The sequence below is a fragment of the Mustela putorius genome, unplaced genomic scaffold, assembly GCF_011764305.1.
Source record: "Mustela putorius furo isolate JIRA1106 unplaced genomic scaffold, ASM1176430v1.1 tig00003898_pilon_pilon_pilon, whole genome shotgun sequence".
Taxonomy (NCBI): domain Eukaryota; kingdom Metazoa; phylum Chordata; class Mammalia; order Carnivora; family Mustelidae; genus Mustela; species Mustela putorius.
In genome coordinates this window covers 19503281-19529811 of record NW_025422047.1, presented here as the reverse complement: position 1 = coordinate 19529811, position 26531 = coordinate 19503281, and the positions used below count along the sequence as shown (strand labels likewise).

The 26531-nt window shown below is 41.8% G+C and overlaps 2 gene segments (V, D, J or C); both read right to left on the bottom strand.

Moving 5' to 3' along the window:
- Window positions 1–6332: 6332 nt before the first annotated feature.
- Window positions 6333–9240, bottom strand: LOC101673389. The segment is given in 2 exon segments: window positions 6333–7271; window positions 7905–9240. Coding segments are annotated over 2 exon segments (519 nt in total).
- Window positions 9241–14099: 4859 nt separating this feature from the next.
- On the bottom strand, window positions 14100–14886 carry LOC101674908. The segment is given in 2 exon segments: window positions 14100–14530; window positions 14699–14886. Coding segments are annotated over 2 exon segments (459 nt in total).
- Window positions 14887–26531: the final 11645 nt, after the last annotated feature.

The window sequence follows — 26531 nt, the reverse complement described above, 5'->3', positions numbered from 1 at the left end:
TTGATATCTACAGCATTGTAGGGAATGTTGCCTAGGTTTTCCCACCCCTCTCTATATAAATCATCACACCCAGCTGAAGTCATAAAGGTCACCTCTGCAGCTCCCAGGGTCTTCTCGGAGTATCCTTAAGCCAATTAGGGTCTCAGTGCTGGAATCCAAAATGTGTGCCCAGTTTATGGTAAGGGACTTATTTCTCTGTTTCCTGGGCCTGAGAAACACAGAACTATTATGTTAGTTTGACTTGCCAACCACTAAGAAAGACAATTCACCCTTGTCTATGTTTTTATACACATTGACACTATAGGATCTTTCCTGGGAGGAGGACCTGTAGTTGAGATAGAACAGTACTCCAAAGAGATCGGGCTTCCTTACCGTATAATCAGACAGATAATGAAAAATAATGTTTAACATCACCTATATATGACATCAAAAGAAGTGAAACTCATAGAAACAGAGTAGACTGGTGGTTATCGGGCACCAGGGTCGGGACTAGGGAGATGTTGGCCATGGCTTCAAACCTCTAGTTTAAAAAATGGAGAAGTTCTGGGTATCTAATATATAACATTGTGGTTACAATTAACAATAAAGTATTATATACTTGAAAATTGTTAAGAGAGTAGATCTTGAATGTTCTCACCACAGGGAAAAAAAATGATAATTATGTGACTGCAAGGAGATGTTAGCTAATCCTATAGAGGTAAGCATTTTGCAATGTGTATGTGTATCAAATCAACACACTGTACACCTAGCACTTACACAATGTTGTAAGACAATTATCCATAAAGTTGTACCTGGAGAAAAGAAACTAAATCAGTGGGACAGATTCCTGCTATCTCATTTAGTCTATAAGCTATTTTCCCTAAAAACTATGAGATCCTTGAAGTGTTCTAGTTTCAGGAAATCCACATGCTTACTAGGCAGCAGAGCCTCACAGAACTTCAGTAAATGGTTACTGTGGGATATTTTTTAATCTGGCATGAAAAAACAGCATCCTGACTGAAAACAGGAACTTTTCTGGAAATTATAAATCAAGTTTTCATTCCTAGCTCTTTCCATTCCCAGCTCAAAGAAATGCCAGAATTCCTGAGTGTGGAGGCATCCGAGAGGGAATTCGTCCCTTCCCCTCTAGCTGCGTCCAGCCCAGGACACTGACTCCAGAGAAATCATCATTCTGCCCTCCAGCCTGCCCTCATCCAGGCCCCTCCTGTGCCCCTATGATTTGTTCTCAGCTTCCCCTGCTGCTGCTCTCACTGTGCCTCCCAGCACGCAGTAGTACAGGGCTGAGTCTGACATTTGCACGGAGTGTTTCTCCAGGTGGAAGGGCTTATCACTCTTAAGATGGGCCTGAAAACTGTGATGCTGTACCCTCTGGTTTTCTGATGAGCTCTTCAGGAGGAGCTTAGGCTCTTTGTTTTGGTACTGGACATAACAGAAAGCAAAAATGGAATAGATGCTCTGGTAGGTGAAGTTCAGAGTCAATGGTGTCCCCTCAGGGAGGTTAAGAGAACCTTCTGTCTGGGTCACCGTGTCTCCACTGTTCCCTCCTAAAATAATGAAAACGTTGTTATTTAGGAATTTACGAATAAAAGGACAGTCCCCAGTTGATGAGGGAGCAGGAGGCTGGCTGAGGACAAAGCAAAAGCTGGCACCTTGCACTTCCTCTCCACCCACTCCCCTCGGTAATATGTGTGACATTCTTCAGGCACCTCTGACTGCCCTAAAAGGAAAACAAATAGTTAACTTGCAGAGATCACAATCCTGCAAAGCAGGAGTCCCTTGGTTTACCAATGTCCTAGAGATTTATAACAAAGAAGCTATCTTAACAATAGCACAATTTCCAGAGGCAAATAACTCAGTTCCTCAAGCCCTAAATAAAGTTAAATTTCTTCTAAACCCAAATCTCACTAACAAGGACACTTGATAGGAGAAATCTCTAGATCTCCAAGATAGTGTTGAGAATCATTCCCAAGCATATGGCCCACTGATATACATCTAAAGGGTCTCACAAGAAGATTTTTACTACTAGTAATAAATAACCTTTCTCCCAACAATAGCTAGCCCCTCAAGGTCCTGAAGACTTTGCTTCCAAAATTCCTTAGAGACAAACATCACCCCCTTTGTTCTAAACTACCCAACTCCTGTGTATATAATCAGCCACTCCTCAGGATAGTGGGCAGCAGCTCTTCCTGCCCATGGGTCCTGTCCCCATGCTTTAATAAACCACCATTTTGCACAAAAGATGTCTCAAGAATTCTTTTCTTGGTCATCGGCTCCGGACCTCACCCCACTGAACCTCACCTATGTTCTAGAACTTCATCACAATGAGGAAATTGAGCTAGATATCATCACCCAAATCTAAGAATAGAAAATCATTAAGAAAAAATAAATGAAACATTACTACAGTATGGAGATTCCTCCAAAAATTAAAAATAGAATGAGCCTATGACCCAGTAATCACACTCCTGGGTATTTACTCAAAGAATATGAAACACTAATTCAAAAGGATATATGTATATATCCATATATACATTATATGTAATATATATAATCCATATATATATATATACATATATATATATATGACCCCCTGTTTATTACAGCACTATCCACAATAGCCAAATTATAGAAGCAAACCAAGAAGATAAAGATGTGGTGTATACATACACAATGGAATATTACTCAGCCATAAAGAAGAATGAAATCTTGTCATTTGCAACAACAGAGATGGATCTAAAGAGTATAATGATTAATGAAATAAGCCAGTCAGAAAAAGACAAATACCATGTGATTTCACTCATTTGTAGAATTAAAATTGAAAATAAATGAACAAAGGGGGGAAAAAGGGGAGACAGACCATAAAACAAACTCTTAACTATAAAGAACAAACAGAGGGTTACCACAGGGGAGGTGGGAGGGGGTGCTGGGGATGAGACAAACAGGCGATGGGGATTAAGAGTAGCTTTATCATGATGAGCATTGAGTAATGTACAAAATTGTTGAATTGTGGGATGCCTGGGTGGTTCAATTTGTTGAGCATCTGCCTTTGGCTCGGGTCATGATCCCAGGGTCATGGGATTGAGTCCCACATTGGGCCGAGTCTGCTTCTCCCTCTCCCTCTTTGTGTGCTCTCTCTTTAGCTCTTACTCCCTCTTAAATAAATAAAATCTTTAAAAAAACAATTGTTGAATCACTAGTTCTAGTGATGAGATAGTTGGAAGCTTCCTTGGAGGAATGTCACACTTGTCCCACCCAGGATTTGGGGAGTAGGGGAGGAGTTGCAGGCTGTCAGCTCCTGCTTTGTGCTCAGCTTGCCTTCTACTCCCTCATGAATGGGAGAGATCCAGGAAAACTGGGTAACTTCCCAAAAGGGTCCAAGCCATCACCTTAAACACCTTCTTCTTCAGCTAAAGACAAAAGAAAGATGTTGGTGGGAGCAGGTGAGGGATAGGCTAGTTATGGGAGGTTTTCAGGCAAAGCACAGTAAACAAAGGTTATGGTGACTATGCAGATTTAAGTTGCTACCTTCTCTATTGATAAGATTTTCTAGAACTTTATTCTGCTCCTTTGTTTTGGAAAATCTGAAGCGCCGAGGAAACTCAAGCGGCACAAGGGAAAGCAGGGAAAACTTAGCTTTATTATTGCAGGCAGGACCAGCCGGATCATTTCCCAAAGGCTGAGCACCCAACAGGGCTAAGAGTAAGTTTTTATGGTTACGGGTGATGGGGGATGTTAAGGGATGTTTTCCGAGTCTCTCAAGGCCAAATGGCCCCTTCATGTGGAAATAAAATCTATACGGAGGTGTCTCAGGAGAGTGCTAAATCACCCCAGGGGACTTCTTTTTATTTTCTTAATCAAACAAGACTGGCAACTGGTCTTTTTCTTCTGTCTCAGCAGGAGCAGAGACTTGTTATCTTATCTTAACCAAATGGGAAGGCTATTTGGTCTTTTCTTGGGCCTCTCCAGGAGCAAAGGGGAGCCAGATGTGGAAAGGGACTGGAGCCAGGGAGTCTCTATCTGCCTCACCTTTTCCACAGGAATGTCAGTGCAAGGTTAAAAAAAAAAAAAGTTAAAAAAAATAGAGAGGTCCTCAACTTGGAACCCATGCCAAATGTGAGAAAGTGCAAGTTTCCTCTGATGAAGTTTAGAATATAAGTGAGGTTTGGTGGGGTGAGGTCGGGAGTGGGTGACCAAGAAAGAATTCCTGAAACATCTTTGGTGCAAAATTCTGGTTTACTAAAGCTTGAGGACAGGATTCCTGGGCAGAAAGAGCTGCTGCCCTGGGTTGTGAGGGTGTTGGGTCCATGGTCAAAGGAACAAGACTGATACAAAGTGAAAGTCAAGCAAAGCTTTATTTTGTGCCAAGCATTGAGAATCAAAACGACCATTCGGGGCCCCCTCTTACAGAGAGGGCAACCCCTCCCATCCTCACAGATTAGCTTTTAAGAGCAAAGTCCATGTGGTTGAGCCTGGCCACACAAAGGTGGCCAATGAGATTGCAACACACAGAGAAAGCTGCACAGTCATGCTAGGTCACACACAGGTGGCCAATTGAATTACAATTCACCCCATAGTAGCTATTTGAACTAGCCTATCACCTTGGTCAGAATTGGCTCCCAAAAGGCACCCCAAAGGTGGGGCCCACACTCCTTGGTAGCTAGGGAGACAGTATGCACCCCCACTCATTGGATGTCTCCACCTGGCCCGATTCATCTCTGCATTTGGGCTCTGTTGCCTCTACCTGCCCTGCCCTGCCCTTGTATTTCGGCTCTGTTATCAGGGACTGGTCGACCATATTTTACTGGTTTCCTGGACTTGCTTTTAAGTAAGTTCCCCTGGCGGGGGGGGGTGGGGTGGGGGTGGGGGTGGGGAGCAAGGTCAGTTTAAGTTTCACTGCATAAACAATAAAATCACTGTTTAACTGGATGGAATCGCTCTGGCTAAATAGGCTCTTACAAGGGCTGGCAGGTTTTATATGATGGGATTAGGGGAGGTTAGGGAAAAAGGATGTTTCAATAAATTTTCATATGCTAAAGAAGACTTACAGGATACTGGACACCAGAGGCATTGCCAGTGTCAGGGTCATTTTTTCCCTTCTTAGCAAGGGGACTAACATTAATCTTAATTAACATTAAGATAGTTGGGAGATTCCCAAAGAATGTCACAAATGTCCCACCCAGGAGTGGGGGTGGGAGAAGGTTGCAGAGTGGCAGCTTTTGCTTTGTCCTCAGCCAGCCTTCTGTTCCCTCATCACCTCTAAGTTATACTTAGACACACTCACTGACACCACATACATAGTAAACAAAGGTTCTAAATGATGTGGGAGACAAAGATAGAAGAAAAATATTTTTATTTCCTTACTGCCTACAGCCCATTGACAAGTCCTTGAAACAGGCAGAGTGCCATTCCTCCAGGAACTCAGCTGCCTCCATGTTAAAACTTTGCTGAGGACAAAGCCAATCTTAGCCCGAACCCCAGATCCTGTAAGTCATTTTAACATATAAAAATTCTTTTGGAAATTTCCTTTATCTCTACCCCCACCCCCAAGATGCATGCTGGCAATCACCTCCCAAGCATACAACCCACACTATACATCTGAAGGGTCTCAGGACCAAGGTTTGACCGGATAGTAAAACACGATCTTTTCCTAACAACAGCTAGTCCCCTCCTGGTCCTGGAAACCTTGCTTCCAAATTCCCTAGGGACTTACCCTATCCCTGACTCCCTCCTAACTTGAAAGTATATAATGGGCCACTCCTCAGGACCCCAGTGCAGCTCTTTCTGCCCATGGGCCCTATTCCTGTGCTTCGATGAAACCATGTTTTTTGTGCATAACATCTCAAGAGCTCTTTCTTGGCTGTCGGCTTCGAACCCTAATGTCTTTCCTACAGCACTAAATCCATCTTTGTGGTGTTCATGACTTACGGCATGTTGCCCAGTATAGTCTGGCCCTTCCTTCACAAGATGAGTAATATCAAAGAATATAGGTGTTCAAAAGAAAAACCACATATCCATAATAGAGCCACTTAAGGCCCCAATCAGTAAACCAAGATTTAATAACTAACCTGACTACAGTTTCAACCCCCTCAGGAATGGACTTTTAACTGGCCAAGCTGGAATTTTCCAGAGGCAGTCTCCTGAAAGGCTCCACCCCTCTTAGGAGGGCAACCTTGCCTAAACACTGGATTCCTTCCTAATAAATGCTTTTTTTTTTTTTTTTTTAATGCCTTCTCTCAGCCTTTAAAAAAACCTTTCCTTTCCTGCAGCTCTGCAGAGCTTTCCTCTACTTACTGGATAGAATGTTGTTCAGTGCAAGAATCATTTAACAAAAACAATTAGATCTTCAATTTTACTTGGTTGAATTTTTTTTTTTTTAAACACAGGTCAATTTTTTATATCATTATTTGAGGTTCAGTTTAAAAGGGTCTCAGGAATGTTTAGACTGGTTTGTTTGCTGTTGTTGTTTATGTGGAGGAATATACAGTTAATGTTTAAAAGGAATGTGTTTAACCCTGTATATGTCTCAGGCTGTTCTGGCCTAGTCACAAAAACTGGGCAGAATTAATTGTCCTTAAACATGCACACAGATACACATATATATAAACATGTGCATGCATCACATAAATCCTCTTTCCTTGATCTCTGGCATTCTTCAGGGCATATTTCTTTTTCCTAAAAAATTAGACTGTTTGGATTTCATTGCTGAGACAAACTTGAGAATCATGTGGTAAACCCTTCATGATCCGATGAGGCAAATGAGACCAGAGATTCTCAGGAGCTGCTCATAGACACACAGCGGTATCAGCAGGGAGAGACTCAGGCTGGAGGTAGATCCAGGGCTCTGGCTCACAGCCTTTAACCCTTTCAAGTGGCCCCCACTTGTTCGGCCTTGAGGTCAGCACAGCCAGCAGCTCTGCCAGCAGCTCTGCTGACTGAGCCACTGGCAGAGTTTGGGTGCAGGAAACAGGTGGCAGGGCCCTGCTGTGTGTCTGTAGCACAGAAGTAGGTGGCTGAGTCTGCAGGCTGGGACTTCGTGATATAAAAGGAACTCTGCTGGAGGGTCTTATCAAAGGTGGCCCTCAGTCTTCCTGTCTGTTTTTCACCCTCATTTTCACGTATTAGTAGCAAGAAGACAAGGTCTCTTCCCAGATCTTGTCGATACCACTGGAAGACCACTGGAGAATAATTCGTGTAGTTACAGGTCAGCACCGCCTTCTCACCCTCCTGGATGCTCAGGGACTGTGGATTCTGTTCCATCTTTTGGCTGCTTACCCCTAGGCAGAAACACAATACCAGAAACAAGAGGTTTAGTCACTACATTGACACTCATAAGAGTCTTTTTTGGGGGGCAACTGGGTGGCTCAGTCGGTTGAACAGCCGACTCTTGATTTCAGCTATGGTCATAATCTCAGGGTCCTGGGATCAGGCCCTGCACTCAGCTCAGTGCTCAGCAGGGAGTCTGCTTTAGGATTCTCTCTTCCTCTCCCTCTGCCCCACCTCTGGATCACTCATATGCTCTCGCTCTCTCTCTCTCTAAAATAAATAAATTTTTTTTTCTTCTGAAAGATTTTATGTACTTGTTTGACAGAGACATAGCAAGAGAGAGAAGATAAGCAGGGGGAGTGGTAGAGGGAGAAGCAGGCTCCCGCAGAGCAGAGAGCCTGATGGGGTCTCTATCCCAGGACTCTGGCATCATGACCTGAACAAAGGGAGATGCTAAATGACTGAGCCACCCAGGCACCCTTAAAATAAATAATTTTTTTAAAGTATCATATTTTTCTTTTCACAACTTCTTCTTTGATATAACCAAAGAAGAAGCAGAATGGATCTTAGCCCTTCCCATCTCTATCCTGCGGGCTGGGTGCCTGGATCTCTTTGCCCTCATCACCAGGAAGCCTCCAACTCACAGTCCACTGGAAACCACAAAATCACCAGAATAACTCCCAGGAACAGTTTCATTCTTCTCCCCAGCTGTGGCCTGGCATGTGGACTCACTCTCCTGAAACCAAAAGCCATTCCCTTTAGTCTGGTGGGTGTCACTGGAGTTCATCTGTGGGAGGAAGTTTCTGCTTCCTACCCAATCAGTGACAAGCTTGTACAGCCCTCTGCAGACACTCACTGACCTCATCCAGCTTTAGAGTGAACAGGGCTCAAAGCTGAGGGAGGAGCCAAATAGATAGGAAAGAGCGCCATCTTGTGTTCAGAAGGTTTTTACAATAACAAAGTGTGTTGAAGACAAGTGCTTCTCACTGTGCATACAAATTACCTAGGGATTTTGCTAAAATACAGATTGTTTTTCATTATGACAAAGATCAACACTATCACTATCCTGTTCCTTACAACATCCTTCTAGCCAGACTAAGAATCAAATCGTCATGAGACAGATTAATAAGAGAAAATTAAATCTGATGTGCTTACAGGGAATCCACGCAGACATGGAAATTTCAAAGACAAAATGAGGTTTCTACGTCATTCTGAACTAAGGAAAAGGGGTTAGGGGTCTGGGACTTCAAAGGGAAGGAAGTAATTCACAAGAAGATGTAAAAGTAAATATTTGCTAAGCAAATGTTTGCTGGAGGACTCAGAGACAATGGGACATAGAGGACATAGAGGACTTTGATCAGACAGACTTTGCTAAGTTCCTCCCTGTCTACCATACTTAATTCACAGTATAGTGATAGTTGTCTTCCTGGAGCAGATAGCTTATCTCAATTCTTATTAGGCTGGGGGTGGTGGTGGTGTGAAAATCTGCTGGATTTTGATTGCCTTTTAACTGAAAATAACCTTCAAGCCAAAGTGACCCATTTTGGGGCAGCCAGTCTATGGCCCCCACAGTTGGGTCTCCAGTGGGACTGGATAGTCTATATTTCTAACAAGATTCCTGGCAATGCCGATGCCTCTACCTGAAGTAGCAGGACTATATGAATGCTCGTCTTGGTCCAGAAAAGGGAATTTGCAGTATTAAGATTTGATACAGGACAAATGATCACATTTCCAAAGGGTTCAGTTCCACCGCCCTCACTATTCTTTTTCTACAACAGCCAGAGGATGTCACCAGCTGTCGATAATGTAAAGCACAGGAGAGCACGTGCCTGAATTCTAGGAAAAGTGCTCAGATCCAGGGAGTGAACCTCCTCTCTTCACTCCTCCTGGCCTTCCGAAAGGCAGGAAAATTATGGCTTTTGTAAGAGCCTATTCAGCCAGAGTGGCCCCACCCTGGTTGAACTGCCAGTTTGTTGTAAAACTTAAATTGACTCTGCCCCCCACCCCAGGAGAACTTACTTAGAAACAAGTCCTGGAAACCAGTCCCACGTAACAAAGTCCAAATACAAGAGTGGGTCAGGCCAGGAGGAGGTATTCAATCAGTGGGGGCGCATACTGTCTCCTAGCTACCAAGGAGTATGGGCCCCGCCCTTTGGGCACCAATTCTAACTAAGGTGATAGGCTGGTTCAAATGTCTACTAGGGTAAATTGTAATTTAATTGGTCACCTAGCATAAGTGCAGCTTTCTCTGTGTGTGGCCGGGCCCAACCACGTGGCCTTTGCTGTATAAAAGTCTGTGAAACAAACAGGGGTCCCCTCTCTTGTAAGAGGCGCACCCCGAATGTTTGGTTTGATTCTTTTTTTTTTTTTTTACAGATTTTATTTATTTATTTGACATACAGAGATCACAAGAAGGCAGAGAAGCAGGCAAAGAGAGAGAGAGAGAGAGAGAGGAGGGATCAGGCTCCCCGCTGAGCAGAAAGTCCAATGCAGGGATCGATCCCCGGACCCTGGGATCATGACCTGAGCCAAAGACAGAGGTTTTAACCCACTGAGCCACCCAGGCGCCCCTAGACTTGATTATTTTTTTTTTAATTTTTTTTAAAGATTTATTTTTATTTATTTGAGAGAGAGACAGTGAGAGAGAGCATGAGCGAGGAGAAGGTCAGAGGGAGAAGCAGACTCCCCATGGAGCTGGGAGCCTGATGTGGGACTCGATCCCCGGACTCCGGGATCATGACCTGAGCTGAAGGCAGTCGTCCAACCAACTGAGCCACCCAGGCATCCCCCTTGGTTTGATTCTTGATGCTTGGCATGAAATAAAGCTTTGCTTGACCTTTGCTTTGTATCGGTCTCTCTCCTTTAATCATGGACCCATTATTGGGGGACCCAACACTTTGACTTCAAGAGATCTTTCTTCTTGATCTTGTTGAGATAACGTAATAAATACTCACTTAAAATCCAGCAGAAACTCAAATCAGGGAAGTTTCCCAGTTCATGCAGAACCATACTCCCTGGAAGGTCAATTTTTTTTTTTTTTAATACAACAGATTGCGTATATCAGAATTTCTTTCTTTCCTACTTTGTTAATGACATGGTGGCTGTATTGTTGTCACTTCCTCAAATACATTTAAGCCATTCTGTGGCTTTAACAATAGAGGGATGGATAGATGGACAGACAGGCAAATGAATGCATGGAAGGAAGAAAGAGGAGAATGGGCTAGCATATGCTGAGAAATAAAGCTGGAAGGAGAGTTTGGGTCTAGATAGCAAACGATTTTGAATGCTTGAGTTTACAGCTTATCTATTAGCAAACAACAACAACAACAACAACAAAAACCCTACAGTGGCTTTTCAGCAAGTAAGTAATCTTATAAAAGTCCTATACATTTAACCTGGACGCTTGTCCACAGGAGAAATTTGGAGACAGAGGTTGATCGGCATTGTGGACTGTGTTCCAGCCTTAAGCTGTCCAGGCTCTGAAACCCACTTTTGCATTTAATCTCTTGTTGAGCTTGGGCAAGCTACTTAATGTAATTGTGTATAAAACAGAAATATTATCAGAAGTTATGAGGAGACCTGGATGGACAAATGTACATAAAACTCTTTGTACATACATCGCACACAGTAAGAACGCAGTAAATGGGAACTGTCTAAGTAAAGGGATGCAACGCAGGCTGCTGGGCCAGCCCTCACACTGTGAACCATGGTCAGTGAGCCACAGCTCACTGAGCTTCAGAGCTAGGAGGAATTTTAGAGAATTTGCAGATAAGGATTAGAGATACCTTAAATCAACTAGGCTTATATTTTAGAAAATGGAAAAAACGAGAATGAAAAGAGAAAAATCACTGCTTATTCTGCTAAGCAAGGCTATACATTATCAATATCTTGTGAATTACTTTCCAAACTTTGTGCTGTTCATATTTTCCCTACGTAGCAATCACACGGGGTGCCTGGGTGGCTCAGTGGGTTAAGCCTCTGCCTTTGGATTAGGTCCTGATCTCAGGGTCCTGGGATTGAGCCCCACATGAGGCTCTCTGCTCAGCAGGGAGCCTGCTTCCCTCCCCGCACCCCCCCACCTGCTGCTCTACCTACTTGTGATCTCTGCCTGGCAAATAAGCAAATAAATAGTCTCTTTAAAAAAAAAATAGCAATCACACCAGCTCATATCTTGATAACCATTATAGATTCTCTTTACAAGTGCCATTTATTTGCTATATAATATTCCATTTGGACGACTAAGCCCTTCCCCCCCCTCTTTTTTTAACGGTTTATTTATTTATTTATTTGAGAGAGAAAGAAAGAGCAGGGGGAGGAACAGAGGGAGAGAAAGAGAGAATCCACAAGCAGACTCCTTAGCTGAGCAGGAAGCCGAACATGGCGCTCAATTCCAGGACCCTGACATCATGTCCTGAGCAGAAATCAAGAGTCAGACACTTAACTGACTGAGCCACCCAGGCACCCCAAGCCTTTCCTTTTAAGATTAGACATTTTCATTTTAAATTTGGGGTAATATAAATAACTTCCCAAATAACTTTGTAAATAATTTTTTTCATATGCAGGGAGGGTTTTCCTGAAGACAAGTTTTCCAGGGAAAAAATTACAAGGAAATTAATCTGGTTTTTACTAAGTCATGTTTTTTAATTACTTTCCAAAATAGCTTACAAAGTTATTCTCCCACTAGTGTATGTTTATTTCACAACATTTTGCTCAAATTCTCTGTTCTTTAATATTGCTATTAAATTATTCCTACAACTCCCTAATGTTTTTTTAAAGTTATTTCTATACATTTTTAAGAAGACCAGTGGGTTTAAACATTTTCCATGTGTTTTGAACCATTTATTTTTTTCCTGTGCAAGTGTCCTCATCACATCTTCTGTATATTTACCTATTTCGATATTAATGTTTTCCTTTTTAAGCATATAGAAATTATGCAGAAGAATTATTAATCTTTTGTGAGATTAACAGCAAGTTATCAGTAAACTGGTTTGAATGTAATTTTGGTCATTTTTTTCATATAATAAATTAGCTTTTAATATTTATGTAATTAATTATTCTATTTTTCCCATGATTTCATTCACTGTTCTTAAGTTTAGAAAATTCTTCTTCAGTTTGTTGACTAACACACATTTATATTTTTTACTAACAACTCTTGATTTAATTACTTTAATCTCTCTGGAATTTATTTCATCATGTGAGGTACTTCATTTATTTGCCCAACCAATATTTATTGATTGCCTATTGATTTTGCAACACTTTCGTTTTCAAATAGTCAACTTTGTGCTTTTCAAATTAGAGTACTCTTGCCTCAAGATAAAATGTAATAAATATCATGCATCAGCTAGGAGCACTTTTATTACTGAAAAATTGGAGAATGTTTAAATTATTTATAAGATTATGTCGCGTTAAAATTAACATGGATATATAATGCAGTAAAATAAAGATGATAACTCAAAAATTTTAAAGTAAACATGAGATTGTTTGTACTTTCATCAGACTACTTTGGGCGACTCTGCCCACACATCCAGATTTCAAGAAGGAAAAGGTCATGTTTGGTGGCCCTCCCCTGTAGGGATGCTTCAGGAGAAAGTATGAGAACCTCTTATCTGAACAATTGATTTAACAGAATTTGAGGATAATCCTGTTCTTCCCCATAATTTAGAATTCCTCTTTTGTTTTATTCAAAGTCTTTCATATTCAAGTCCATTCCTTGTTTTTCCACTGTCTTTGTACTAGTTATTACTATCATTTATATTGGTATTATCATTATTGGCTACCACATATAACAAGCTATTTAAAGGGTAACATTTGAATTAAGAAAAGTATTTAATCATTCCCACAAATATAAGGGAATGATTAAAGAAGAAATAAAATGGTGACATAAAATCACTCATAAAATCATTAAAAGTTCAATTTCTTAAGATTTGGTAAACGTGAATGCTCAGATTATGATATAATGTTAAGTGGAAGTAAGTTCAAATACCAGTCTGCGTGCTTCTAATCTTTTTTTTTTAATATTTTATTTATTTATTTAACAGAGAGAGAGAGAGATCACAAGCAGGCAGAGAGGCAGGCAGAGAGAGGAGGAAGCAGGCTCACCGCCAAGCAGAGAGCCCGATGCGGGGCTCGATCCCGGAACCCTGAGATCATGACCTGAGCTGAAGGCAGAGGCTTAACCCACTGAGCCACCCAGGCGCCCCATGTGTGCTTATAATCTTTAACAAGAGTTTAATAAAGAAGGTATACCAGATGTTAGCCATGATTTATCTGGATAATAGCGTTATGTTTGAACTTCCTATTATATATATATTCTTCGTTTTCCTCCTATAACGTGGAGTTAATATTTCTATAATCAGAAAAAGTTAATGAATGCTATTATTAAAAGGTAAAAAACCAGGGCGCCTGGATGGCTCTGTGGGTTAAAGCCCCTGTCTTCAGTTCAGGTCATGAACCCAGGGTCCTGGGATCGAGCCCCGCATTGGTCTCCTGGGATTGAGCCCCGCATTGGTCTCTCTGCTTAGCAGGGAGCCTGCTTCCCCATCTCTCTCTGCCTGCCTCTCTGCCTACTTGTGATCTCTCTCTCGCTCTGTCAAATAAATAAAATCTTTTTAAACAAATAAAAGGTAAAAAATCTTTCCATCAAGAAGAGTACTCCCTGACATTGTCCTTTGTAAAGTGTAACTCTGAACAGTACCCAAAACATGAACCTTAAAGCCCAGATACTTAACTAAGAAATCACTAACTCCCTTAAGTGTTCATTCCAAATGTTCTTACACTTACTGGGTCATTCTGAAACTGACATTCTTTAAGATCATTTAGAATATTTATACATATATATATATTTTTAAAAGAATGTTTATTTAAGATGGAATATGGCAAAATCTCTGGCTTGAAGGCTGGTGACAAAGGGAAAAAGAGTGGGGCTTCCACTCCAGTCTTAGGTTTGGGGGCAGGCTGCAGGTGCCTGGGGACCACTGTGCTCTTGTTGCACAGAAGTAGGTGGCTGAGTCCCTAGGATGGGTGGCTGTGTCTTGCAGGGAAAGATGCTTGTCCTTCTTATTAAATAGGACGGTGAGTCTTTGTTCTTGTTTCTTGACCACATTTGAAAGAGTATATATAAGCAACTGGAGGCCTTTTCCAGGTTCTTGCTTGTACCAAAAGAAGTAGTCGGAGGCACTGTCTGTGTAAGTGCAGTTGATAACAAAGCTGCCTCCCTCCCGGACAGTCAACAAAGAAGGGTGCTGCTGTATCTCTTCTCCTCTACTCAACCCTGTGGGGGAAAACAAAAAAAAAAGGTCAGACAACATCATTAGGTCATCATTCTCCAGAGTTTTTGTTTCTTTTTTGCTGCAGCAACTTCAGGAAGTCTGGAAAAAGCTAATCTCCTTTTCAGACTTCTAATACTAAGACACCCTTTACCCGAAAGTTTTCCACTCACAGTCCAGCTGCAGCCACAAGAACAGGAACATTCCAATAAGTGTCTTCATTGTTCCTCCAGCTGGGATCTGCAATCTCCAGCCAGGAACGTTACTTCTAATACCAGGTTATTTCTTTCCTTCCTCAAATACACAGTGGTTTCTTAAACTGTCTACACAGGCATCTGCTTCTGTCTTTAACTTACTCTCACAGTCAACCAAAAGGACCCTTTCACATAATCTGCATCAGCAGAGATGCTTCGCCATCTTGTGGTCGGGTGCCCAACTGCAAAACCAGCTGGTCCAATCCTCTTTTCTCCCTGTATCTATGGGAGAGGAACACACAAAACAGCAATAGATTAAATAAATTAAGTTCTTGTCACCTTCGCAGTGGGGATCCTGGTGATCGGAGCTGAAGTGATGGGGGGGACTACCAACTGATGATCAGTAGATGTCTTTATTTCTTACAATCACTTCTTTTATAACTTCCACAAGATCCAATTACAAACAGGATATAGATTTATGTGCAAGATGTGGGCTACATGTGAGATGTGATTTGCGTGCAGGCAATCAAGTGAGACAAGTGAACAACCATTATCTTGTAGCTTTCAGTGATAATATCTCTTAGCTTTAAATGACAAGAGCAAGTTAAGGATTCTCCACACTTATCAGATCCATCTAAAGGAGGACAAGAAAACACTCCAGGGATCCTCCCATGTTTAATCTGGCCTTGACCCAGGAAGACTCTTGCCCTCCATCTCGTGGAGTTTTCTCACAGGATTCGACATGACCCCAGTCACATTGGTGAGGATCTGGGTTGTGTTACAACAGTTCTGAGTGTGTCTCCAATCAGAAGTTATGTGGATTAGCAGAAAGCAAGCATAGTGAGAAGGTAGGGTTCAGAATTCCATTACATCTTCTCAACACAGTATTGAGTCATTTTAAATAAATTTGAAGAAGTTACGTTTCCCACATTTTTTCAACAGGCTTAGTCTACTTGAAATCAGGAAAATGTCAATGGATAAATGCATAAAGAAGATGTAGTATATAGGGGCACCTGGGTGGCTCAGTCAGTTAATCATCTGACTCTTGATTTTGGCTCAGGTCATGATGTCAGATCTGTGGGATCAAGCCCCGACTAGAGCTCCGTGCTCACCATGGAGTCTGCTTGCCCCTTTCCCTCTGGTCCTCTCCCCCAACTCTCTCTCTTAAACTTACACAGTGTTATATGTCAATTATATCAATTTTTTAAAAACCTGATGAAAAATACATACATAATTTTTATTATTTTTTTTAGTGTAGTTGACACACAATGTTAACATTAGTTTCTGGTGTACATCATAGTGATTTGACTAGTTTAAACATTATGCTCTGCTTCCCACAAGTGTAGCTCCCATCTGGCACCATACAGTGCTACTACAGTACCACTGTCTATATTCCCTACGCTGTGCCTTTTATTCCCATGACTTATTCATCCCATAACTGGAAGCCTGTATCTCCTGCTCCCCTTCCCCCCGTGTTGCCCCTCCTCCACCCTCTCCCCTCAGGCAACCACTAGTAAATACATCTTGAATGCAGTCACAAATTTCAATATTCACCACCATAACCTTAATCCAGGCTATTATCTGCCTTCACCTGAACTGTTGCAATAGTCTTCTAACTGGTCTCCTTCCTAGTTCTGCCCTCTACAACCCACTCACTACATAGCAGCAAGACAGTACTAGAACATAAACTAGATCATGTCAATGTGGAGCTCTTATTTAGTCAATGACTCTGATATTATATTTAGAATAAAATCTATACTCCTTTCAAAGATCCACAAGATCTGGCCCCAGACTACTTCTTCTACCTTATACTTCTGATACTATCTTATACTTCTGATTCTCACTCCCCTGAATTTGCTGGCTTTGCCCAATTGTTTTTTATTCTTCAAGTCTCAGATTCAAAACCATATTTTTATAAAAACTTGTACATGAATGTTCATAAGCATTATTCATCATAGCCAAATGGTGGAAATAACCCAAATGTCCATCAAATGACAAATGGATAAACACAGTGTCATATATCTCTATAACTGAACATCATTCTGTCTTAAAAAGGAATGAAATACTGAGACATGCTACAACATGGATGAATCTGGAAAATAGGCTACAGCGAAGTAAGCCAGACACTAAAGGACAAATATTATGATTCGTTCCACTGATAGAAGGTACCTAGAACAGGCTAATTACTTAATTATATGACACATCTCTGAATATCTCAAACCTTGATTCTCTTCTTCTACCCACATCCTTAAGTACTGAGGGCCATAGGACATACCCAAGCTAGTTTTTTGCAGTTTCACATCCTAATACTGAGTGAGTGGACAACGGTAGGCAGAAGGAACAGTCCAGGAAGCAATTCCACACTAGGAATGGTTAGCAGAAACTTAACTATATATAGAAATCACTATAAATCACGTTAAATATATCTCACTAATGTAAACCAAATGTGTCCTCAACTCAATCTCACCTCTGCCAGATTTCCCAAAAATGTTTGGAGCCACTCCAACACCACCTAAACAAGGGCAAGCCCGGCAGAGGTGTAGTTAGCATGGAAAAAGACTGGTTTTGTCCAATTGCTCTTAAAATAGCTTACTTCCAAAATTTTCAGATACAGAAAATGTGACTGTATTATAGGACTCCTCCCAGAACTTGGCCTCCATCAAATTTTATTGGGTCTTGGAAGCTCTTCCTGTCTTTGTGCCATAGTCTTGGCCCCCATGTCCCCCTATGAGCTGTTCCCCCAAACATGGACTATGACCCTTCTGAAACATAAATCAGATTAGAGCACCTATTTAAAAGCCCTCAAATGCTTCCCATTTCATAGAGAATAATATATGAATGTAAACACAATGGTAGAAGGCCACATATGATAGGGCCCTTAACTAACTATCTCTTTGACATATCACTACCACTCCCCCCTCACTACCTTCTAGGAACATGAGCCTTCTGTCACAAATATATCAAATTTGCTTCTGCCTCATGGCCATTGTTGCATTTGAAAACTTCCTTCTCCTAGGTTTTATCACCTTGCTTTTTTGTCATTTTTGTCATTGAACACAGTTCAAATGTCATCATTCCAGAGAGCTCAGATGTCATCACTGTGATTGTCTTTCATATTATTTTATTTTCTTAATGTCACTTAAATCTTGAAGTAATTTATGCAATTGTTTCCTTGTCCTATCTCCCCACAGTAGAATAAAAATTCCACACATACAGGAAACTTATCTGTACTGTGGAATTAGATATCTTCAACCAGATACTGGTGCCTATCATATCACACTACAGAATAAATATTTGTTGAGTGAATGCACATCTGGATGATCTCGGAATGAAATAATTTTGACTACCTCTCTTAGAAGAAAGCAGATCCCCGGTAGGGCCTGGTAGGCCCAGGGTTGAATCCTGGGATGACCCTGGTCTCATTTGTCTTCTGGCCTCTGCTGCCTGGGTCACTGAGACCTTCTGGGGGAGGCAGTGGGTGCTTCTGTAGAACTGAGGATAATAGGTGAGTCCTCACTTCATAAGGGACCTCGAACCAGCTTTTCCTTTGATGTCACTAGTGGAAAATTATCAAAATATGCTTCTTTATTCCTTGACTTTTATGAAAACATTCTGCATATTTATCACTGTAAATAATGTGATTTTTAAGTTTCTGAGAAGGTAGTCAGAGTGTAGGGATTGAGAACATGGGATCTGAAGTCAGATTGCTTCTCTTCCAAGAGTGGGCCTGTGGATTAGGAATTTGGCTTTTTAAAGTCAGTTACCTTTTTATTTCTTAAGCTTCTAACCCTTGTTGTAAAAAAATGGGGGTGGGGATAACACAACACCTGCACTATAAGGTGTCAAGGAGATGACATGATACTAAAGATGTTTGTACAATGCTCACCGCACATGCTGTTATCCAAACGTTAGCTATTTGCTATTAGCTACATAGCTACTTTGCTATTATATTTGTTATTCAGAACCTCCAGGAACTAAAAGTCACAGGCATAAGCAGGGCCAAATAAAACTAGGCTCTTTTTCACCCTTCTCCAAAGCTGAGCTATGCGTTCATATTAACAGGTCCGTTGTACCTGCCGCACACAACATGGGTGGGGTTCACACCGTAAGAACTTATTTAGTGTCTGCTCATTGAAGCTCTAGCTTTTGACCCTGAGTTGGATGTTTCTACTGTTTCCTTAAACATGGATTTGAATCTTGCCATTGTTTTTAGAATCTCTAAGGGCTCCATGTTAGCAGTATAGGTTTATAATTATAGAGAGAAGGAAAAGACTGACCAAACGAATAAGGAAACTCAAGGCTACACATCGCTGCTGTACAAGGCCTCCTGGGGGAAGGGCGGGGGGGCTGCAGGAGCAGCTGCAGTTTGGGTGCAGGCTGCAGATCACCTGGGAGCACTGTGCCTCCACTGCACACAGGTAGGTGGCTGAGTCTTCCAGTTGAGAGGCCGTGATGTAGAGGGTGCTGGACCATTCCTTAGTATTCACTGTGCAGTTTAACCTCCCACTGTGCTGCATCCCTGAAGCTATGAAAAACAGCCGGGTGAGGCCGCCGCCCCTGGGGTGCTGTTGGAACCACTGCACACTGTATGGACTGCTAGAAAAATTGCACTTCAGAGTAGAGCTGGCTCCCTCCTGAAGGCTCAGGGCTGAAGGGCTCTGCTCCACATTCATCCCTCTCACCCCTGCGTGGAAAGAGAAAAACAATGATATCACTGGGGAGTCATAGATGTAGTTTTTAAACCTGTGAAGTATCCCAAGAAACACCCCTGAGGATGTAGGACTCTAGGAGCTCAGTGTCAGCTCCCCCCACCCCTTCCAGCTGTGGACCACTCCCCAGCCCCAGCCCCATCTGGAACATCCCTACTCACAGCAAACCTGGAGCCACAGGAGCCCCAGCAGTGCTCCGCAGTGTCTTCTCATGATTCCTTGTCTAGTTGCTTAGTTATCAACACCCCTTCTGTGCAGAGTATAGCGTCTTGGGTCTAGATAAGTTGTGTTCTTACAGTCAGTCCATTCCACCACAATCACAAAACACCAATCACGCTCTCATTTGAGCTTTGTCATTTTCCTTCTTAAGAGGAAACTCTACCCATGATGGCCCAGCCCTGGCTGAGTGTGTAAGGTTTCTCGGGGGTGTGCGTGTGTTGGAGGTGGAGGATTCAGGCTGGAGGGGAGAGAGGAAGGACTAAAGGAAGATATCTAACTTTCCCAGTCTTTCTGTTTTGTTTTTCAGAACTCTTTTAGGTATGGAAAGTCTGAACAGAGGGTAAGGAAAGTGAGATGACAACTCAGACAGAAATAGGGACCCTGTTGGGTCAATACGTCCTGGGAGATAACTGCAGCGAGGCTGCTTTCTAAACAGGGATCAACACAAGTACTTTAACAGAGAATGGAGAATTTATTTATATGGAATATATAACAAAGGAAAACTGTTTCAGAGTGCATATCTTTTTGTTAATCTCCTTTGTTAGAAGTTCATCTTAAGAATTTTTAGTTATAAAAATTAGGAGAAAAGGAAAATAGAAGTGTTTTCTACTGGAGCCTCCAGCCCACTTGGATTTAACAGATTCCTATTCTCAACTGCACTCCAGTAATCATCTCTGTCTTATTAGCACAGTCCTGGTCCCCCTCAACCTGATCCATTAATGCACTTATGGAGATCAGAGCTCCACCTCTTTGAGATTATATTAAAATGGAAGAGCTGAGTAAATGACAGAAACTTTCAGTAAATATTCTCCCTGTATGCTTAGTGATCTTATTTTCTCACATTTTCCTCAGTCCCTTCCTCTACTGTTAACCTTCATTTTCCATTTTCAAATATTGACACACACAGATGGAATTATCTAGTATCTTAAGAAAAGTTGCTCAGTCAGGGAGAGGCCTAGAATCCCCCCTAATGGATTAAAACTATCAACATAGACTGTCATGGTAATCTCCTGCCTGGTCACTGGTCAGATGGGCAATTACCACACAAAACCACTGTCCCATGGGAAGTGATCGTCTGAACAAGTTCCAGCCTCCAGTCTGTTGGAGCCACTGTGTTTTTCTCATGAATTGTCTTTTCCTCACAAATCCTGATTCTTTGAAGAGTACCACCAGGTCTGCACCAAGAGCTAAGCAGTTTAGTCCCCTCTGCCCTCTTGTCTTAATAGAACATGAGATCTTATTGAAAATGCCCCAGGTTGGTCCCTTTGAGTCACTTGAAGTCTCACATTCTCCAGAAGTTTGTGTTCATCTCTCCCTGCAGTCCCAGACTCTGTGTCATTCACAGCACAGAAGTACTTGGCCGTGTTGTTCCCATGGGCTGAGGGTTTCCTCAGGTGGAAGGAGGTTTTAGTCTTCCGAAATTCAGCCTCAAAACCTATGATGCCTTTAACCAGAGTGTCCCCTGATATGTACAGGAGGAGAAGCTGGAGGCCTTGGTTGGGGTTCTGCACGTACCAGTAGAGATAGGACTGGAGAGAAGATGAGTGGCTGCACCTCAGCTCCAGAGGGGATTCTTCAGAGACAGTGACGTGCACATCCGGCTGGGTCACCGACTGGGCTCCGGTTCCTCCTGAAACATCAATGCTGAGTCAGTGAGTCCAGAATCTTGCACATTCCAGAATAAGCACAATAAGCACATTCCAGAGAGTTTGGAAGAGTTCTTTCCTTGACAAATTCGACTTCTAAATTCTTCATATGCCACTGTCTGCAACGAGGTGGCTCCATCTGGACTCCTCAAGTCAACTCTGGGAAGGAGGAGCTAAAGGAACGAAGCAGAGCTTCAACTTTGTTTCTCGTTTGTACAACATCGCCCTCTGGAGGCCAAACAGAAGTAGTTCTTCTAGTAAGCCTTGTCCTGTCCATTGTTACTTCAGGCGTCATTGGAAAGGGATTCACAAAGGAACAGGCAGAATCCCTAATCAAAACTCCCACAACTGGGAGTTTTAAGCCAAAAAAGGTTTAAAAAGTAAAAAATAAAAGAAGGTAGGTTCTTCTTAGTAGATAAGTACTTAAAAGAATATTAAAAAATGAGAAAATGAAATTATGTTGTTCTTTTCCACAAAAGTAAAAATTTTAAAAAAATAATTAGAAGCAGAGGGAAAAATGTACAAGAAAGAGGTGATAAAAATGTGAAATTATTTTAAAGAACATAGGGAATTTAGAAAAAGAAAACCTGGGGCGCCTGGGTGGCTCAGTGGGTTAAAGCCTCTGCCTGCGGCTCAGGTCATGATCTCAGGGTCCTGGGATCAATCCAGCCCCACATCGGGCGCTCTGCTCAGTGGGGAGCCTGCTTCCCCCCTCTCTCTGTTTCTGTCTCTCTCTCTGTTTCTGTCTCTCTGCTTACTTGTGATCTCTGTCTGTCAAATAAATAAATAAAATCTTTAAAAAAATAAAAAGAAAGAAAAAGAAAACCAAATTAATGATGCTAGGAATTTTCGGGTGGGGGGGCGGCTATGGCACTGGTTTGTTTTTGTTTTTTAAGTAATCTCTACACCCAACATGGACCTCAAACTTAAAACCCAGAGATCAAGAGTCGCATATTCTACCAGCTGAGGCAGCCAGGCTCCTTGACATTGAATATCTAGAGTAGGAAATATTCTCTCTACATTGCCTTACATTTGAGAGGAGTGAACACACTGACTAACATGATGGACCAGTAGGTAGAGGCTACGGATCTTATTTAAAAGACAGAAGTAAAAAGTAATATAACTATCAAACATAATATAAATGAGCTTTCATTGTGGGAAACAAATGGTTAGTAACAACTTAATTAAGCAGTGAGTATTCCTGTTTTTCATAACTTCATCTAAGACAGAGGTCAATATGGAAAAATTTCTATAAAATTTCTATAAAATCTAAGTTAAGAAGTTAGGCATATCTAACAAGTCTTGGTAAGAGTGATAAATTTCTCCTGAAACCCTAAGCCCTTCACCTGCCTCCAGCCTATAAGAGAAGTTGAGATATATAGAAAGGAAGAAAGAATTCTTTGAAAAGTATTCATAGACAGGACCCTGGGGCATTTCCTCTGTCTTCTTTCTAAGAAAAGAAATATTGTCCTCCAAGCTAAGTGGCATAGCACAAGAACCCCTGAGAAGGCTGAGGAGAAATTGTGTGTGTGCATATGTGAGTCTGGAAATGCATCTGAGTAACACAGGCTACGTGTTAGTGCAGTGATGAGACTTAAGCCAGAGCCCTGCTCTCATGAGTACTTAATGAATACTTCTGCTCTGCTCGCTATGATGGAAGCCATAATGCTAAATCAGAACAGGGTTGTGTACTTTGATAAACTACTGACTGTCAGAAACCCAGACAAAAAGTCATCCTGGTTTTTGCAATACAAAGGTCTGAACATAATCATTTATTTACACACACTATCTTCAGCCGGGAGGCAGAGAGTCACCCATCCATCCTGGGAGTCCAGTCACCAATCATTCCATGAACCATCATTTATTCACTCGAACTTTTTTGAAAGCCATGCCTTGGGGGGGATCATTTTGCAAAAAAGTCATGTGATCTTTCTACAGAAAAACAGCTATTTGATTTATTGATTTTTTTTTTTAAGTCAAAGATAACAAGACCTAGAATTTTATCTCCCCGCCCCAATTTCTTATATTTCTTTAGGTCTTCTCTAATTTATGAAGAGTCTGAACCCACAAGATTTTATGTCATCCTCCAGTTTTATAGGGTTGGCAGATCAGGTTTCATAACCTCATTAGACAGAAATGATAATATGGGATATTCATAGCATTTGTCTGGCAGATATTGATTAAGTGCCGGACATTTAGTGTGACACTATTTTAAATTTATTTTTATTATTTTATTTTATTTTTATTTTAAAGATTTTATTTACTTACTTCCTTATTATTTGAAAGAGAAAGAGAGAAAGAGCGTGCACATGAGGGTGGGAGTGGCAGAGAGACGAGGAAGAGGGAGAACCTCAAGCAGACTCCATGCTGAGCTTGGAGCCTGACACAGCTCTCTATCTCACAAAGTTGAGATCATGAACTGAGTCAAAATCAAGAATTGGACACTTAGCTGACTGAGCTACCCAGACACCCCTAGTGTGTTATTATTTTAACTTCATAATAACCCTGGAAGATAGCATTATGACCTCCATTTTATAGACGAGGGATTGAAGTTCAGATACCATTAAGTATTTGACCAAGGAATAACATCTGAGATTCAAATCCAGAAATGCTTGCCTCTACAGCTTATTCGTTATCACTCTGTTTTGTTACCTGAGGGCAAGTTGCAAAGATGAAATACAACTAGGATTTGAATTCACTGCTCCTAATCCTGCTGTTTTTTCTACCACCCCTCAGTGGCTATTATTTCAAACTGTTCAACATGCAGATTCCCACTTATAAAACTAGAACTTAAACTTCAAACCTAATTGTGTTGATTGCTTATAGTCAGTGACTCCTTGAAAGAACACAAACCACACTCCTAGTTCCTCTATCTTCAAGACAGGGCTCTTTTCCTCCTAACTACAACCAAGGCATCACCTAGCTGCATGAACAAGAATGAGACTTCAATGAGGATAGAACTTTTTGAAGATTTTTCTGGGCCAGAATTCCACCTACAATTTCCTTTCATGGATCAGTAATCCACAGAATAGTCTAATGTCTTCCCTAGATAATCACACATGACCTCTCAGCTATGATATGGGTATCTACTTTCATAGGAACTTTATAAAGATTCCCATCTACCCAACCCTCTCAAGTCTCAAGTCAAGAGTGTGGCTTGACTCTCTGCTGCTAGTTTGGGCAGAAGCTCTGGGGACTTAGAAGTCACTCTGAATTTGCTACACAGACACAAGTGTCTGAGTCTTCAAGCTTCAAATCTGTGATGTGCAGAGAAGTGTGTTACTTGTCTTTGTTCAAATGCTGTGAATCTCCTTTCCTCCTTTTGTCCATTCAAGATTATGGAAACCAGAAACTCTGGGCTTTTTCCCAGATATTATCTGTAATACATGTTGTACAGGGAAATCAGTCTTCTTAAGTGCACCTGAGAGAAGGGCTGGCTATATCCTGAGCATTCAGTGACCCAGGATATTGCTTCCCCTTCAGCAGGCTCCTCGCCCCTGTTTAGAAAGATGTCAGCCAACAAACATGAGTTTATGGGCTCTAAAGCTCTGTAACTTTTGTTTTCCAATAATACCACTTCTCCACCAAACCCCAAGATGAGCTAGACGGAAATAGTCTTCCATTCTATGGTCTATCGGTCTCAATAGAAAATGCCATCAAATATTACTTTCCTCATTGTCAAAATCATTGACAATAATAATAATACCCTTATAGTCCTGATGAAGCCACAGGAGCACTAGCAAGATTCCTGGGAACTTTGTCATTATTCCTGTCTCCCTTTGGACCCCAAAGGACCCAACTCTGGAAAGTGATCATAACTCACAATGTCTGTTTCTGTCTCATATTGTAAAAATAGTCCATCATATCAGTCAGAATTTTAAAACTCTCCCCATTCCCTCCTCTCTCATCATCTCCATTCTCCTTGCCATGCAACCCACATCGGGGAGTGAGATGAAGGAAGAGAGACGGGGGCCACAAAGAGAGGGAGAGATCTAAACACACAGGAGACTCAGAAACCTCCTCACAGATGCTTCAAAATGGCCAAGGAAGTGTGCACAATTTGTGTGACTATATACTTTATTGTCCTTTATTGCCCTCGAATAAACGGTAATGTTCTACATAGAGAAATACAGGAGCCCAGAGCCAGCCCTTGACATGTTGAGTAAAGAGCAATGCTGGCAGGAAAGATTCCTGATCCCAGTCCAGGCCACATCCCAGTTCCTTGTAATCCCAAAACAACTCACCCAAAATCAGGAGCACAGCCACTTTTGTCACTTGCTCATATTCTAGGTTTAAACAAGGACCCAGGGTTTAGGCTCTGTTGTGGAGTCTGAACCTGGACTGGGATACAAACTGGGAAAGAGGCACAGCAGAAAGAGCCAGAGCCCTCACTGTCAGCTGTCACCAGGGGCCGTCCCCAGCAGCAAACCAAGAGCAGGGACAGCACCTTCTCAGAATGAGCCTCCCCTGAAGGTTCAACTGAGCACTCAGGAAGAATGAAAGGTAAAAGTTTGCAGGGGCACCTGGGCAGCTCAGGTGGTTAAGCATCTGCCTTTGGCTCAGGTCCTGAACTCAGGGTCCTGGGATCTAGCCCCGTGTTGGGCTCCCAGCTTCTCCTTCTCCCTTAGCAACCCCCCCCCCCCCGCCCCCTGGCTCATTCTCTCTCTCTCTCTCTCAAATAAATTTTAAAAATCTTAAAAAAGAAAAAAAAGTAAAAGCTTCCAGCACAACAACATAGCAACTTGGATTTCTTTTTAGATCTTTGCTAAGGTATAACTCCTTATAGATTTGGTCCAAATGAAGCAAATACATCAGAGGGTAGATTTTGTGGGCTCCTTATTCCCCATCACTTTTCCACAGTCTCAGAAGGTGGTCATTGACTGTAGTCAGTCTGATATTCATAGAGCTGAGATTAACACCCCTGACCTAGTACTATATGCCTGAAAATCCTTACCACTGGTCTTATGCAACCAAATGAGCAGATAACACTAATCTTATTCCATAAAAGAGCACATGAGCCCATCTGCACTAGACTTTTCATCTCCTGACACTCTAGGATCCTTTAATAATCGAAGTCCACACCTAACATCTGCTTCTCAGTCTTCATTTTAACAAATGTGTAACAGGGGACCAGCTCCCTCACTAGTCCCTCCTGACCAGTGAGAGTGGGACATTTGAGGCAGAATCATCCAACTAACCAGGGAGGAATGAAGTGAGAAAGATACACAAGTTCAGGGT